General features: G+C 44.7%; 1 protein-coding gene across 3 annotated transcripts in view; it reads right to left on the reverse strand.

The window, feature by feature from the left end:
* The window catches only part of CASKIN1 (CASK interacting protein 1), a 132301-nt gene that overhangs the window by 13848 nt on the left and 99892 nt on the right, over window positions 1–18561 (reverse strand). For 2 of the 3 annotated variants that reach the window (XM_040440690.1, XM_040440689.1), the window contains exons 11-14: window positions 11229–11420; window positions 9793–9891; window positions 1441–1556; window positions 781–850 (exon numbers count right to left, since the gene is read on the reverse strand). In XM_040440690.1, the coding sequence (XP_040296624.1) occupies window positions 781–850; window positions 1441–1556; window positions 9793–9891; window positions 11229–11420 (477 nt within the window). Of the gene's footprint in view, window positions 1–780; window positions 851–1440; window positions 1557–9792; window positions 9892–11228; window positions 11707–18561 lie in introns of those variants that run through there. The other variant, XM_040440691.1, reaches the window with a different exon arrangement.

Here is an 18561-nt window from a genome sequence, read left to right on the forward strand (position 1 = left end):
CAGCTCCAACCGCTATAAAGATCTAATAGGAAATTATTTAGGATCTATGTAGATTGAAAGAATGGAAGATCACTTTTAGTCTAAAATTATCCTCAGTAAATATAAGACCTATTCAGCCACTTTTAGTTCTATCTGTTTCGCAGAAAGCTGAGTGACAAACGATGCTGCTCCTAGAACAGCTTTCCTAGGGTCCTCACTGACTAGAGAGTCTGTTTGCACAAATTGGCAGATTCATAGATTAAGAGACAGAGTATGGGAAAGCTCGGTGGAAGCCGTAAAGGCAGCCATATTAGTTGCCACCCAGCATTCCCAGGCACTGATACAACTATCACCAAGCTTGAAGTCTTATATTTAGTGGTTATTTTGTTATTTTTGGAGCCAATGTTTAGTTTGAGTTTAGACCTCAGCGGAAAATGAACTGATTCACCTATAGAGAAATACTGGGTAGAGTTCTGCTGCGGAGACCTGGGGAGAACAAGGAGACCCTGGGTAAGCGCCCCTTGTGCCCTCCCTATAACCTGGCCCTGGTTTTAGACCACCGGCATGTCTGAGTGGTGGGAGCCCATAAACTTTCAGGTGTAACTTGAAGCCCCTGGTGCCTTCTTATGTGGCAGAAAGGCCCCTCAAGCCCCCGGGTGTAACATCTCCCTCTGCCCTTCAGGTCCGGCCCACCCATCCCCTACCAGAACCGCGCAGGCCTCCTCAGTATTGCTGTATTGTGTATCAGGTTTATTTTCTAGAAGATCCGGCTTCTTGGACTGGATTTCTTTCTCCACGCACCTTTGTGGCCCTCACAGGCGTCTCCGGGCTCCTGCCCCAATGCCTTCTGGGAAAGAACAGTGGCGAGCAGCTGAAATGGAACGGACGTGAGGACAGAACCGAAAGAAAAGGATGTAAAGAGGGAAAAAAGTGAGATGGAGAAATATGTGATGTCCTAACACCCACTATTCACGCCGCTCCTCTGGGCATCAAATTTAACATTAAAAACTTCTGTAAACTAGGGCACCCCCCACCAGCCCCGTCTACACAGCACTGCCAACCTCCACCCAAGACCCACCCAAATCCCCATCCATACTAGGTTTATCCTTGGGAAACTGAGATCTGAGATGCTGTTTGCCACTGCCTGACACTGAGGAGCAGATTCCAGGGCTTCAGGTTGGAGCATTATATCCACCAGTGTGAACACCCTGCAAACAGCAGCCCAGATCTCAGCTTCCTTGACACCTGTCGATATGATTGGCAGAAGAGCTTCACTTTAATCTCCCGTTTAGAGGGGAGTTAGGCTTTTGCTTTTGTCAAAAGCGATGCAGACGTTTCAGCACCCATGTATAGGGAGGGGGTGCTAGGACCTTTGCATCACATATATTCACCAAAAGCCTAGCTCCACCCCAGTTTTGATGCCACCCACTCTAATGCCACCCACAGGCCCATTCTTTATACCTTGACCCCCTCTGCGGAAGCAGGTATAGCATGGGGGCTGCCAGCACTCTGGCCGCTCCCAGAACTCCGACCGCTGGTGGCGCTTCCTGTGCTGCCCATGCTGCTGCGATCACCACCTGGCATGGGGGCAAGAACATATTTGCATTAAATCAACGTATAAAGCCCCTCATTTTTTGTTGTGCCATGTTCCAGGGTTTGGGGGATGGGCATCGTTCCCTAAATGTGTGCTATCGCAGCACTGTACATCCCAGCACCCCTCAGTGCATGCATGCATATTCCAGCACGGTGGTGCTTTCCATGCTGCCCATGCTGCTGTGATCACCATCTGGCATAGGGGCAAGAACATATTTGCATTAAATCAGCATATAAGGCCCCTCATTACTGTTGTGCCACGTTCCTGGCTTGGGGGATGGACATCATTCCCTAAATTTGTGCTACCACGGCACCGTACATCTCAGCACCCCTCAGTGCATGCATATTCCAGCACTGTTGGCGGTTCTTCTGGCACACCCCAGTAGTGTAATGTCACGGCACGGTGTGTAAAACTGGCAGGTACCAAAGCAAAAAATAATCTGTGATCTGATGGAAGACACACGGCGGAAAACGTGAGAATGAATTATTTATGAAACACAGGGACTGAAGATGGGGGGAGGCGGTTGCTATCTGTGAAAAGGCCCCATGAATAGCAACCGCCCTTTAATCCATTTCACGGGTCCCAGATCAGGGCGCGTGAGGCGCGGCACAGCAGTCAGGCGGTGAAGTGGTTAATAGGGTCGGTGACATGAAGAGAAGGCATAACTTGGCTGGAGAGTCGGAAGAATCCAGTGGGTGACGAGTCCTTAAAGCTGTGACCTTAGACTTAATCCGGATTATTAATGAAGGGGGATTTTGTACAGAAACAGCGCCACATCTGTGCACTGGTTGCAGGTGGTACTGCAGCTCAGCCTTACCTCTATGGTGATGAGCTGTAATACCACAGACAACCAGTGGACAGGGGTGGCACTGTTTCTGGAAGAATTCTGTACAGCCTTATAGGATTGGTGCAGTTTGGCCCAGAGGGGGGCACATACAGTCCTGATCAAAAGTTTAAGGCCAATGGAAAAAAATCCTATTTAGCATGGCTGGATCTTAACAAGGTTCCAAGTAGAGCTTCAACATGCAACAAGAAGAAATGGGAGTGAGACAAAACATTTTTTAAGCATTCAATTTAATGAAAACAACGAATTAGAGAGCACCCGACAGGGTAAGGCCTCATGCACACGACCGTATTTTTTTCCGTGATCAGTGACCGTTTTTTCGTCCGTGGGTCTTCCTTGATTTTTGGAGGATCCACGGACATGAAAAAAAAGTCGTTTTGGTGTCCGCCTGGCCGTGCGGAGCCAAACGGATCCGTCCTGAATTACAATGCAAGTCAATGGGGACGGATCCGTTTGACGTTGACACAATATGGTGCAATTTCAAACGGATCCGTCCCCCATTGACTTTCAAGGTTACTTAGCAATATTACAATATTAGAAGCATCATACTTACCTGCTGGCTGCTGTGCTGTCTGTGTCCGGCCGGGAGCTCCTCCTACTGGTAAGTGACAGATCATTAAGCAATGCGCCGCACAGACCTGTCACTTACCAGTAGGAGGAGCTCCCGACCGGACACAGACAGCGCAGCAGCCAGCAGGTAAGTATGATGCTTCTAATATTGTAATATTGCTAAGTAACCATGGCAACCAGGCCTGCAGTAGCGTCCTGGTTGCCATGGTTACCGATCGGAGCCCCAGAGTGATTAAACTGGCACTCCGATCGGAATCTCCGCTGCCACCAATGGTTGGGCAGGGGGGGGGGGGAGGCCGCACACTGGCCACCAATGAAATTACAATAGAGGGGGGAGGGGGGCCGCACACTGGCCACCAATGATATTCAAACTGGGGAGGGAGGGGGGTCTGCCCCCTGCTGCCTGGCAGACCCTGATCTCTTATAGGGGGCTATGATATGCACAAATAACCCCTCAGGTGCAGCACCTGAGGGGTTAATTGTGCGGATCACAGCCCCCTGTAAGAGATCGGGTGCTGCCAGGCAGCAGGGGGCAGTCATGTACACAGTTCGTAGTATATTCTAACTAGAAGCGTCCCCATCACTATGGGAACGCCTCTGTGTTAGAATATACTGTCGGATTTGAGTTTTCACGAAGTGAAAACTCATTTCTGAAAAAGCTTTTATGCAGACGGATCTTCGAATCCGTCTGTATGAAAGTAACCTACGGACGCGGATGCCAATCTTGTGTGCATCCGTGTTCTTTCACGGATCCATTGACTTGAATGGGTCCGTGAACGTTGTCCGTCAAAAAAATAGGACAGGTCTTATTTTTTTGACGGACAGGAAACACGGATCACGGATGCGGCTGCAAAACGGTGCATTTTCCGATTTTTCCAAGGACCCATTGAAAGTCAATGGGTCCGCGAAAAAAAACGGAAAACGGCACAACGGCCACGGATGCACACAACGGTCGTGTGCATGAGGCCTAAGGAGGGTGATAAGGGACTGTTGGTCCCCCTTCCCCCTCCTCCCCCCCTTTTTGTTTCCCTGGTTTAGGGGGTAAGAATAGGCCCCTGCTAGTGGTTAGGAGGGAGATTAGAAGGGGTTAAAAGAAGTAGTAGGTGGAGTAAGAAAATAAGGGGAGAGCCGGTGGGAGGAGGAGTATGGGTGGGCATATATAAGGGAGGTCAGTGTTAGGGACTTCCTCTTGACAGGGTAAGCTGAGTTGTCCGCCCGCCCTTGGGGTTCAGGTTTATTTTTATACCAGGTTACTTTTATACATTTATTTTTAAAAAAAATAAAAAAATGGTGATATGTGGTTTCAAGACCAGTTCGGTTCATGATGTTTCTCATTTGAGGTTCGGTGAAATGTGGAAATTGGAAGTCACAGCTGGCGGCATTTGAAAAGGAAAGTTCGTGGTGAAGAGTTATTGGCGTACGTACACCCTGGGGGAGCCAGGGTGGTATACCACATCGGAGGAATGGTTCGTGGAGGAGGTGGTGTTTTTGATACTGTTTTGTTAAAGGAAAAAATTAGCTGTGGCCGATCATCACCCAGTAAAGGATTGTTTGATAAAACTAAGTTGTCGGAGTCTTTTTTAGTACCAGCAGTCAAACTGAAACCGGCTGTTTTTCAGCTGATCAAAAGTTTAGGACCGCACCTCCAAAAAAAAACTAAACCCCCCCCAAAACAGAAATCCAACTTCCAAACATGAACTCAGTAATGAGTAGCTCCGCTGTTATTGTTTCGGCATGCTTGATGCAAGCGTTTCCATGAGGTGAGTGGGAACATTTCTCCAAGTGGTGAAGACGGCCGCACGAAGGCCATCTACTGTCTGGAGCTGTTGTCAATTTTTGTAAACTTCCCTTGCCATCCATCCCCAAAGGTTCTCAATTGGATTTAGATCAGGGGAACACGCAGGATGGGCCAAAAGAGTGCTGTTATTCTCCTGGAAGAAGTCCCTTGTCCTGCGGGCATTGTGTACTGTAACGTTGTCCTGTTGAAACCCCAGTCGTTACCACACAGACGAGGGCCCTCAGTCATGAGGAATGCTCTCTGCCACATCTGGACATAGCCCGCGGCCGTTTGACGCCCCTGCACTTCCTGAAGCTCCATTGTTCCACTGAAGGAAAAAGCCCCCCAGACCATTATGGCGCCCCCTCCACTGTGGCGCGTAGAAAACATCTCAGGTGGGATCTGCTTGTCAGGCCAGTAACGTTGGAAACCATCAGGACCATCAAGGTTACATTTTTTCTCATCAGAGAATAAAACTTTCTTCCACCTTTGAATGTCCCATGTTTGGTGCTCTCTTGCAAAGTCCAAACGAGCAGTTCTGTGGCGTTCAAGGAGACGAGGTCTTTGAAGACGTTCTTTGTTTTTGAAGCCCTTCAGTCTCCGATGCCGTCTGATGGTTATGGGGCTGCAGTCAGCACCAGTAAGGGCCTTCATTTGGGTCGAGGATCGTCCAGTGTCTTGACGGACAGCCAATTGGATCCTCCGGCTCAGTGCTGAGGACATTTTTGTTGGGTCTTCCACTTGACTTTTTTGTTCCATAACCCTCAGGATCATTTAAGAAATTCCAAATGACTGTCTTACTGCGTCCCACCTCAGCAGCGATGGCGCGCTGTGAGAGACCCTGCTTATGCAGTTCAACAACCCGACCACGTTCAAAAAGGGAGAGTTTTTTTGACTTTGCCATCACAAAGTGTGACTACCTGACAGAGAATGACAATGAATCCACATCTTTGCACAGATTTGGCCTTTTAAAGGCAGGTGGTCCTAAAATATGGATCAGCTGAAAAACAGCCTGTTTCAGTTTATTCGTTGTTTTCATTAAATTGAATGCTCAAAAAATGTTCTGTCTCCCTCCCATTTCTTCTTGTTGCATGTTGAAGCTCCACTTGGAACCTTGTTAAGATCCAACAATGTAAAATAGGATTTTTTGCCATTTTTCAAGTGGTCTTAAACTTTTGATCAGGACTGTACTATTTAATTGCAACCTGGCTGGAATAGGTTAAGGGGTGCTCTGAATTCTACATATTGTATGGCAGAAATGTGGGTGACACGACCGGATGGCTCCCCTACTGTTCTAGTCACCCTGCCGGAGAGCCTAGCATGCTGCCCATATCGCTACTCCATTATTATAGATGTAGCAGAGCTCAATTTGTTATTATAAGTGATCCCTGAGCTAAGTATAATATTATACGGTGACCATTCAAACCAGTGGGTGACCATGTACTATATTGGTGTGGGCTCCGTGGGGTCCATATAGTCTTATGGGGCATATAAGGACAACCTCTTAAAGGGGTATTCCAGTAAAAACAACCCATACCCTATTAACTGGCTAGGAGATACAGTAACTGTTAGAACAGTGGGGATCTGACCGCTGGGACCCCCAACGAGCATGAGACTGGGGGTCGCGGGTCCCAATATGAATGTAGCTGCGGCAGAGCATGCGCACTGATGCTCCATTAACTGTCTATGGGAATGTCGGTGACAGCAAATACAGTACTCGAACTGCGCCAAATGACACTGTCAGCTCTGCTACACCTACAAAAGGTAAAAAAAAGGTGAACTTTGCCATTTAAATCAATAGGAATTAATTATTTGAGGTTCATAAGAAAATCATTGCCTTCACATAAAGTAAACTTGCAATCCGATGGAAAACTGCGCCGGCTCTGCTACACGTACCCGTATTAACTCCAAGGCCTGAGACTTTTACGTGTCATTTGAGATCATTTGTCAAGTCCCGGCTTTGGACAAAGTAGAACTGACTCTGAGGTCTATAATCAAATACAAAGGGAGCGTCTCTGCAGAATAATCGGGTGAATGCGCTTCTCTCATAGAACGCAATGCTTTTAGCGGACAGCGATTTCTTAAAATGTTCCCGATTACACATTAAACTCCAGTGATTGAGATCTCACTGTCCCCGGGGAATGGTCGCGACAGTCTCGCCAGCGTTTTGACCGTAGGAATTTCTCTCTTTAATCGTCCCCTCTGTAAACAGTTTACAATATGGCGGCTGCATCACTAGTGACCTCTCCTTGTATGCTGGACCCGGGGGGAGGGGGGGTTGGGGGAGAGTATCTGATCCAAATGTTCCCCAGGCTACAGGGGAAAATACAAACTTAGAGGGAATCTGTCACCCCAATTTTAGACTATAGTATTAAATGCGTAGTACTGCAGATAAGGAGTCCAGATCACTATTTTTTATTTGCCTACTGCCCTTTATTACCCCGCCGTCAGCACACAGAGCTGCATCAAAATACATTGTCAGGACTGCTGTGCATGTGTCTAGGAGGCGAGTCCTCTCCGGACTGTGTATTTCAGTGCAGCTTTGAGTCCTGACAATGGGGGAACCGAGGACAAGTAGGAATATAAAAAATGGTGATCTAGTATTATAGTAGTTATATTCTTGTACATAGGAGGCAGTATTATAGTAGTTAAATTCTTGTATATAGAAGCAGTATTATAGTAGTTATATTCTTGTACATAGGAGCAGTATTATAGTAGTTATATTATTGTACATAGGAGGCAGTATTATATTAGTTATAGTCTTGTACATAGGAGCAGTATTATAGTAGTTATATTCTTGTGCATAGGAGGCAGTATTATAGTAGTTATATTCTTGTACATAGGAAGCAGTATTATAGTAGTTATATTCTTGTACATAGGGGCAGTATTATAGTAGTTATATTCTTGTACATAGGAGGCAGTATTATAGTAGTTATATTCTTGTACATAGGAGGCAGTATTATAGTAGTTATATTCTTGTACATAGGAGGCAGTATTATAGTAGTTATATTCTTGTACATAGGAGGCAGTATTATAGTAGTTATATTCTTGTACATAGAGGCAGTATTATAGTAGTTATATTCTTGTACATAGGAGCAGTATTATAGTAGTTATATTCTTGTACATAGGAGCAGTATTATAGTAGTTATATTCCTGTACATAGGAGCAGTATTATAGTAGTTATATTCCTGTACATAGGAGGCAGTATTATAGTAGTTATATTCTTGTACATAGGAGCAGTATTATAGTAGTTATATTCTTGTACATAGGAGGCAGTATTATAGTAGTTATATTCTTGTACATAGGAGCAGTATTGTAGTAGTTATATTCTTGTACATAGGAGGCAGTATTATAGTAGTTATATTCTTGTACATAGGAGGCAGTATTATAGTAGTTATATTCTTGTACATAGGAGCAGTATTATAGTAGTTATATTCTTGTACATAGGAGCAGTATTATAGTAGTTATATTCTTGTACATAGGAGCAGTATTATAGTAGTTATATTCTTGTACATAGGAGCAGTATTATAGTAGTTATATTCTTGTACATAGGATCAGTATTATAGTAGTTATATTCTTGTACATAGGAGCAGTATTATAGTAGTTATATTCTTGTACATAGGAGCAGTATTATAGTAGTTATATTCTTGTACATAGGAGCAGTATTATAGTAGTTATATTATTGTACATAGGAGGCAGTATTATATTAGTTATATTCTTGTACATAGGAGCAGTATTATAGTAGTTATATTCTTGTACATAGGAGCAGTATTATAGTAGTTATATTCTTGTACATAGGAGCAGTATTATAGTAGTTATATCCTTGTACATAGGAGCAGTATTATATTAGTTATATTCTTGTACATAGGAGCAGTATTATAGTAGTTATATTCTTGTACATAGGAGCAGTATTATAGCAGTTATATTCTTGTACATAGGAGCAGTATTATAGCAGTTATATTCTTGTACATAGGAGCAGTATTATAGTAGTTATATTCTTGTACATAGGAGCAGTATTATAGTAGTTATATCCTTGTACATAGGAGCAGTATTTTAGTAGTTATAGCCTTGTACATAGGAGGTAGTATTATAGTAGTTCTATTCTTGTACATAGGAGCAGTATTATAGTAGTTCTATTCTTGTACATAGGAGCGGTATTATAGTAGTTATATTCTTGTACATAGGAGGCAGTATTATAGTAGTTATATTCTTGTACATAGGAGGCAGTATTATAGTAGTTATATTCTTGTACATAGGAGCAGTATTATAGTAGTTATATTCTTGTACATAGGAGGCAGTATTATAGTAGTTATATTCTTGTACATAGGAGCAGTATTATAGTAGTTATATTCTTGTACATAGGAGCAGTATTATAGTAGTTATATTCTTGTACATATGAGGCAGTATTATATTAGTTATATTCTTGTACATAGGAGCAGTATTATAGTAGTTATATTCTTGTACATAGGAGGCAGTATTATAGTAGTTATATTCTTATACATAGAAGCAGTATTATAGTAGTTATATTCTTGTACATAGGAGCAGTATTATAGTAGTTATATTCTTGTACATAGGAGGCAGTATTATAGTAGTTATATTCTTGTACATAGGAGGCAGTATTATAGTAGTTATATTCTTGTACATAGGAGCAGTATTATAGTAGTTATATTCTTATACATAGAAGCAGTATTATAGTAGTTATAGTCTTGTACAGTATATTATAGTAGTTATATTCCACAGTATTGGCATATCTATAACAATTGTCTATACATATACAGTATAGTTGTAATATTGTATTTAACTGGTGAACTCTGACCCTTACATTAGCACTGGGGACCCTTCATTCTAAGGATCAGTGGGGGTCCCAGTGGTTAACTCCCACTGACCATAAGGCAAGGGTCAATATTAGCACTTTACAAGATAGAAATATCCCTTTAACTTAAGAGTCAAATTCATAAGATTAGATAACAAGAAATATCAGTATAAATAATTGTAAAACAACATTTGGATATGGTGTTTGCAAGGTACCTGCAAATGGTTTCCTCAGTACCCAAATTTCCTCCGGCGGGGCCACAGAAGTGGGGCCAGGAGACATATGAGACGGACTGGATTCTGATCCTCGAGAACCTTTATAAAAACATGTAGACATAAGTAAAGATCTAAAAATATAACATGTGTGCAAGGAATTGACTAAAACCTGATAATTGCATAGATATAGAGATATGAAACCAAGAACTGTATTTCTTTCCACTCGTCTGCAATGTTTCCCCATACAGAGCTCCATTCCTTGCATCAATATATTAAATTATACAATTCTGTATGCCTGCAGCCACCACTAGAGGGAGCTTAGGCGCTTACTGAGGAGTTCAATACATTGGTTGTATGTATGAAAGCACCTCAGCTCCCCCTAGTGGTGACTGCAGTCAGGCATAAATTTATCGTTTACTTGCAAAGACTGTTTGGAGCCATGGATTAGAGACATATATTCTTAGATGTTTTTTGAGGTCTGGAAATGCCAGCCACTCATTCTTTCTTTGTCTGGCACGGGCCCTTCTCATCATTACATAGCACTAAACCCATTATCTAAACGCTCTTTGCAGTCACAGTGGCTTTTAGAATGCAATGTCCCAGACCACATCATTGATCGACTCCATTTCTAAAGTCTTTCTGATAAGTTGTTCTCGGAGTTCTAAGCTAACAGGGACAGTGCTAAAAATGAGGGGAAAAAACAAAGGCCTTGGGTAATCATTTAGAAGTAGGCCGAGTCTGGATGCAAGAGGTAACACCACAGTTTGAAACTGAAATATTTCTTACATTTGCTGGTCCCTATAACTTAGGACATCTGAATAATAAAACAAGTCAATGCTTGTACTCACCACTGCTGAGCGCCCCCTAACTCCCAATTGAAGGACTGCAAGAAACTTCTTCGCCTATGCAAGTTTAGTGTCTCGCACCCAGTTGTGCTCACACAGCTGCAATATGTTACATAGGCTGCATAGAGCAAAAGGCCCCTGTGCTAAAAGAGTATTTGGGGCCCTAAATCTCCAGCAGCTTGCAAAGAGAGGGGTATTTGTCATAGACCTCCTCCATTATGACTTCCCTAGTAATGTTTCTCACGTGTTATCTAGTGCCTTAGCTCTCAATGTTGCTGAAATGTTAATCAGTTTGCTCCCAGAAATCAATTTCTTGCCCTGTACATGGGTATTGTTACCTTGTGTTCACTTGTATGTGCTTGAAAAACATGCTCAAGCCAGCGTGACCAGAATCCTTATATACCCACGGACCTAAAAACTGTTCTTTGCTCTACTTTATCAGATTTTTTAGCTTTTTTTTTTCCAAAAAAGGAGAACATAAAAAGCAACAATGCAACAAATAAATAAAAACAAACAAACAAAAAAAGGAAAGAAAGAAACAATACAAATATGAAGCACAAAAACAAGCAGAAAGATGGCGGCATGGACTACCTGGTCCGTAATGCGGTTTCCCTGCAGGAAAGCAGGACTTTTGGTAACCAAATGTACTGAAAAGCATTGGATTAGAATGTGGTGGCGGCATCAGGCAATGGAAGGAGTGGTGCAGGTCACCATTAGATACTGGTGCCCTTTGGACGGTGGGCTGTGGCCTGGGGTTTTCTATGTGACATGAGCCCCATGAACCTAAAGGTGAAAATGGTAACAAAACATAACAACAACAAAAAACAAACAAAAAAAACATGGCAATAAAAAAATATTTCCAAAGAAATAAAACGTAATTAATAAATAAATGAATGAAAAGCAGCTCATGATACAGAAACAACTCAACTGTGATATGTATGAAATAAAAATAATGTAAACTATATGGAAAATCCTCACATGGGTGGTGAGTATCCGAAAACATAGGACTTCCACGTGTCACTGGGTTATAACTCTATTATAAATATAATAGATGGCTGCTTCCAGGGAGCAGTGCATTGTGGGAGCTCAGTCACACAGTTAGGGCGCATTCACACGACCGTATCCGTTTTGCGGTCCGCAAATTGCAGATCCACAAAACACAGATACCAGCCGCGGGCATCTTGCATTTTGCGGTCCCACACATTCCACCCTTTGTTAGAAATGTCCTTTCCCTTAAGTCCTAACCAGCAGCACAATAATGAGGTATTTAATCCCCCTGTACTAGTAGGACAGATGGAATTTTTTAGAGACCCCTGAGCCTATATAAGGATATCTAGTCCCTCCTACCATAATACTCCAGAGTGGTATTACCATTCCCTTACCCTGCTACTGTCTCTAATGGTCTAACATTAATGCCATCTGTGTATTTATTTCACACTGTGCATTTCTATTATTGTTATGAAACTGTTATGTTAATGTAATATACCTGGTTCACCAGCATGTGGCAGCAGGTATGGCAGAGCTATCTATAGATAGAATGGAACTTACCATTCCATTCTCCCCATTTTGGGCAGAGGTGGGCTAGTCCTGCTTCCTGCCAGAAGAAGGGGTTGCAGTTCTAGTTTGTTGCAGTTTAGACTCCAAAGTGGAGCTGAGAAGACATGAAAGATGGAGCAGCGAGGGGAAAGTTCTACCTTTTGCAGCAGAAGTCTCAAAAGGGAAGTAGCTCATAGAGCGCCATGACTTCTTACAAATCAACAGACAGAGTTTCACTAGGGGGTCAGCAGCCAGAAGCACCCCACTCCAGAGATATCAGAACAGTCCTAAAGTTCAGCTGCAGACTTAAAGCAGAGTTTAGCGCGGCAGAGAGAGAAAGCAGAGTACTCAAGTTTGCCTGCCAGTTTATGCCAATGCCTGCTGGAAGAGAAAGCTGGAAAATTGTCTGGATGTAAGTTGATGCGAGTAAGGCCTCATGCACACGACCGTTGTGTGCATCCGTGGCCGTTGTGCCGTTTTCAGTTTTTTTTCGCGGACCCATTGACTTTCAATGGGTCCGTGGAAAAATCGGAAAATGCACCGTTTTGCAGCCGAGACCGTGATCCGTGTATCCTGTCCGTCAAAAAAATAGGACCTGTCCTATTTTTTTGACGGAAAACGGTTCACGGACCCATTCAAGTCAATGGGTCCGTGAAAGAACACGGATGCACACAAGATTGGCATCCGTGTCCGTGATCCGTGGCCGTAGGTTAAGATCCGTCTGCATAAAAACTTTTTCAGAGCTGAGTTTTCACTTCGTGAAAACTCAGAACCGACAGCATATTCTAACACAGAGGCGTTCCCATGGTGATGGGGACGCTTCAGGTTAGAATATACTAAAAGAACTGTGTACATGACTGCCCCCTGCTGCCTGGCAGGTGCTGCCAGGCAGCAGGGGGCAGCCCCCCCCCTGTAGTTAACACATTGGTGGCCAGTGTGGCCGGCCCCCCCCTCCCTCCCCTGTAGTTAACTCATTGGTGGCCAGTGCGGCCCCCCCCTCCCCTGTAGTTAACTCATTGGTGGCCAGTGCGGCCGGCCCCCCTCCCTCCCCTGTAGTTAACTCGTTGGTCGCCAGTGGGCCCCCCCTCCCCTGTAGTTAACTCATTGGTGGCCAGTGCGGCCGGCCCCCCTCCGTCCCCTGTAGTTAACTCGTTGGTGGCCAGTGGCCCCCCCTCCCTCCCCTGTAGTTAACTCGTTGGTGGCCAGTGGGCCTTCTCCCCTCCCTCCCCCTCCTAATTAAAATCTCCCCCCCTATCATTGGTGGCAGCGGAGTGTACCGATCGGAGTCCCAGTTTAATCGCTGGGGCTCCGATCGGTAACCATGGCAACCAGGACGCTACTGCAGTCCCGGTTGCCATGGTTACTTAGCAATTTGTAGAACCATTATACTTACCTGCGAGCTGCGATGTCTGCGTCCGGTCGGGAGCTCCTCCTACTGGTAAGTGACAGGTCCGGCCGGGAGCTCCTCCTACTGGTAAGTGACATGACCTGTCACTTACCAGTAGGAGGAGCTCCCGGCCGGACCTGTCACTTACCAGTAGGAGGAGCTCCCGACCGGACGCAGACATCGCAGCTCGCAGGTAAGTATAATGGTTCTACAAATTGCTAAGTAACCATGGCAACCAACCGAGACTGCAGTAGCGTCCTGGTTGCCATGGTTACCGATCGGAGCCCCAGCGATTAAACTGGGACTCTGATCGGTACACTCCGCTGCCACCAATGATAGGGGGGAGATTTTAATTAGGAGGGGGAGGGAGGGGAGAAGGCCCACTGGCCACCAACGAGTTAACTACAGGGGAGGGAGGGGGGGCCCACTGGAGACCAACGAGTTAACTACAGGGGAGGGAGGGGGGCCGGCCGCACTGGCCACCAATGAGTTAACTACAGGGGGGGGGGGCCCACTGGCCACCAATGAGTTAACTACAGGGGAGGGGGGGGCCGGCCGCACTGGCCACCAATGAGTTAACTACAGGGGAGAGGGGCCCACTGGCCACCAATGAGTTAATTACAGGGGAGGGGGGGGCCGGCCGCACTGGCCACCAATGAGTTAACTACAGGGGAGGGAGGGGGGGCTGGCCACACTGGCCACCAATGTGTTAACTACGGGGGGGGGGCTGCCCCCTGCTGCCTGGCAGCACCTGCCAGGCAGCAGGGGGCAGTCATGTACACAGTTATTTTAGTATATTCTAACCTGAAGCGTCCCCATCACCATGGGAACGCCTCTGTGTTAGAATATACTGTCGGATTTGAGTTTCACGATGTAACTCAAATCCGACGGTATATTCTAACATAGAGGCGTTCCCATGGTGATGGGGACGCTTCAAGTTAAAATATACCATCAGATTGGAGAAAACTCCGATCCGATGGTATATTAACTCCTGACTTTACATTGAAAGTCAATGGAGGACGGATCCGTTTGAAATTGCACCATATTGTGTCAACTTCAAACGGATCCGTCCCCATTGACTTGCATTGTAATTCAGGACTAGAGATGAGCGAACTTCTGTTTTAAGTTCGGCGTCTAAAGTTCGGCTTCCGGTTAGCGGAGGATCCCGATATGGATTCCGAATTCCGTTGTGGTCCGTGGTAGCGGAATCAATAATGGCCATTACTGATTCCGCTACCACAACGGAATTCGGAATCCATATCGGGATCCTCCGCTAACCGGAAGCCGAACTTTAGACGCCGAACTTAAAACAGAAGTTCGCTCATCTCTATTCAGGACGGATCCGTTTGGCTCCGCATGGCCAGGCGGACACCAAAACGACTTTTTTTTCATGTCCGTGGATCCTCCAAAAAACAAGGAAGACCCACGGACGAAAAAACGGTCACGGAAAAAACGGAACCCCGTTTTGCGGACCGCAAAAAAATACGGTCGTGTGCATGAGGCCTAAACCTGTTGAACTTTATAAGAGTCTAGACTCGACTTATTCTCCACCATTACTCATCTCTTTTATTGCTTCAGAGCCAAACCCAGGTTGGAGCACCGTGTGTCACAGAGACTATTAAGGGCCGCACCACACCACTCAGCATTCCTATAGACCTAGGACACGATCGGCCCTAGGGGGCCGCACGTTGCACTACCATGTGTTTTTTTCTGTCTTGTGTGGACTTGGACAGATGGTTTTCTTTGCTTGTGGATAGAATTAAAAAGTCAAAATTTTAGCCATGTCTATTCTTTGCATGTATCCTTGTCAAAGAGTCCTTGATAAAAAGGTTCCTGAAAGGTTTGCCAATGTGTGGCCTTAACCCTAAAAGTCATCTCCCTTTAATAGCCACCATACATACCCTAGGTAGATAGTTTATGGTTGCCATTAGACTGGTTTAGGCCCAGTTCACACATCAGTTATTTGGTCAGTTATTTCCTTCAGTTTTCGTGAGCCAAAACCAAGAGTGGAGTCTACACAGCGATAAGGTATAATGAATAGATCTGCACCTGGTTTTGGCTCACAATAACTGATGGCAATAACTGATCAAATACCTGAGGTGTGGACTCAGCCAAAGGCCTCATGCACACGACCGTTGTGTGCACCCGTGGCCGTTGTTCCGTTTTCCGTGATTTTCTGCGGACCCATTGACTTTCAATGGGTCCGTTGAAAACTCGGAAAATGCACCGTTTGTCATCCGCCTCCGTGATCTGTGTATCCTGTCCGTCAAAAAAATAGGACCTGTCCTATTTTTTTGACGGACAACGGTTCACGAACCCATTCAAGTCAATGGGTCCGTGAAAAAACACGGATGCACACAAGATTGGCATCCGTGTCCGTGATCCGTGTCCGTAGGCTACTTTCATACAGACGGATCCAAAAATCCGTCTGCATAAAAGCTTTCGTGAAAACTCAAATCCGACAGTATATTCTAACACAGAGGCGTTCCCATAGTGATGGGGACGCTTCAAGTTAGAATATACTACGAACTGTGTACATGACTGCCCCCTGCTGCCTGGCAGCACCCGATCTCTTACAGGGGGCTGTGATCCGCACAATTAACCCCTTCAGGTGCGGCATCTGAGGGGTTAATTGTGCTGATCACAGCCCCCTGTAAGAGATCAGGTGCTGCCAGGCAGCAGGGGGCAGTCATGTACACAGTTCTCAGTATATTCTAACTTGAAGCGTCCCCATCACTATGGGAACGCCTCTGTGTTAGAATATACTGTCGGATATGAGTTTTCACGATGTAACTCATATCCGATGGTATATTCTAACATAGAGGCGTTCCCATGGTGATGGGGACGCTTCAAGTTAAAATATACCATCGGATTGGAGAAAACTCAGATCCTATGGTATATTAACTCCTGACTTTACATTGAAAGTCAATGGGGGACGGATCAGTTTGCAATTGCACCATATTGTGTCAACGTCAAACTGATCCGTCCCCATTGACTTGCATTGTAAGTCAGGACGGATCCGTTTGGCTCCGCACGGCCAGGCGGACACCAAAACGACTTTTTTTTCATGTCCGTGGATCCTCCAAAAATCAAGGAAGACCCACGGACGAAAAAACGGTCACGGATCACGGACCAACGGAACCCCGTTTTGCGGACCGTGAAAAAATACGGTCGTGTGCATGAGGCCTAACCCTGTTGAACTTTATAAGAGTCTAGACTCGACTTATTCTCCACCATTACTCATCCCTTTTATTGCTTCGGAGCCTAACCCTGGGGAGTGACAGTATCCAGGTTGGAGCACCGTGTGTCACAGAGACTATTAAGGGCCGCACCACACCACTCAGCATTCCTATAGACCTAGGACACGATCGGCCCTAGGGGGCCGCACGTTGCACTACCATGTGTTTTTCTCTGTATTGTGTGGACTTGGACAGATGGTTTTCTTTGCTTGTGGATAGAACTAAAAAGTCTAAATTTTAGCCATGTCTATTCTTTGCATGTATCCTTGTCAAAGAGTCCTTGATAAAAAAAGGTTCCTGAAAGGTTTGCCAATGTGTGACCTTAACCCTAAAAGTCATCTCCCTTTAATAGCCTCCATACATACCCTGGGTAGATAGTTTATGGTTGCCATTAGACTGGTTTAGGCCCAGTTCACACATCAGTTATTTGGTCAGTTATTTCCATCAGTTTTCGTGAACCAAAACCAAGAGTCTACACAGCGATAAGGTATAATGAATAGATCTGCAACTGGTTTTGGCTCACAATAACTGATGGCAATAACTGATCAAATACCTGATGTGTGGACTCAGCCTTACTTTGTTCAGAACTTGGGTCCGTCCAATTTTGTTAGAGGCCCTTTTAGAAAAGTGTCCACATCTTGGGCTGATAAAATCTGATCTTGCTGGATCAGATGTTTGCGTGTAGCATATAGCTCACACTTGCATGTTGAATTTACAGTTCTCAGAAGAGACTGCACTGTGGCGGTCTATTTGAGTTCTACCACACAAGACGGCACTCCCTTATGGGTATACTTCTGGTTAATTCCCCATTATTGTGCTGCTGGTTAGGACGTAAGGGAATCGTTGATTTCTAACGTTAATCTGTTTTCCCTTAATCCTAACAGCAGCACAAGCTTCCCTCCCTAAGTACATTACTTCCTTATAATGAACACATGGTAGGAGGGACCAAAAATCCTTATATAGCCTCAGTGGTCTCTTATTAGTAATTAATTTGATTAAATAAAAAATTCCATCTGTCCTACTAGTACACGGGGCAGAAATACCTCATTATTGTGCTGCTGTTAGGACTAAGGGAAAACAGATTAACATTAGAAATCAAAGAATCCTTGTATGCAAAATGGACAAGAATAGGACATGTTCTATCTTTTTTGCAGGGCTGAGGAACGGACATACAGATGCAGCAAGGTGTGCTGTCCAAATTTTTTGTGCCCCCACTGAAATGAATACACGTGGTGAAATTCTGTGGATTTTCAGCAGTGGAATTGAAAATGTGCAGCAGTTACAGTAGCAGCAAAATGGAAAAATCTCATCCACATGCTGCGGAAATTCTCTGAATCAACATCCGCACATGACTTGACCTATGGTACGAATTTCCACGGCACATCAATTTATGCTGCTCATTTCCACCGTGGTTTTCACCTTTTGCAACGCAGAGTGTGAAATCCGTTGCAAAATGACATCTAACTGGGATCCACAGTAGATTTTCTGGATCGAATACCTTACATGTAGATGTCCCCTTAGTGCTAAGCTGTTAGGTCACATGTCTGACAGAGGGGTGGAGCTAAACTGCTGTCTGTTTCCAAGGACAACCAGCTCTCGGAATGAAGAAAATAAATGAAATAACTCAAAATCATTAAAAATAAATAAATATGTGGTGTCATTTTTATGCACCTCTGAAATGTCTCTTTTAGTAACTACTTGCATTCCCCGTGTCATAACAATTCTGAAGCATCTATTCTTATGACTCTGTGTTGTGCCGTTT

This window comes from Bufo bufo, chromosome 7 (genome assembly GCF_905171765.1).
Source record: "Bufo bufo chromosome 7, aBufBuf1.1, whole genome shotgun sequence".
NCBI classification, from domain to species: domain Eukaryota; kingdom Metazoa; phylum Chordata; class Amphibia; order Anura; family Bufonidae; genus Bufo; species Bufo bufo.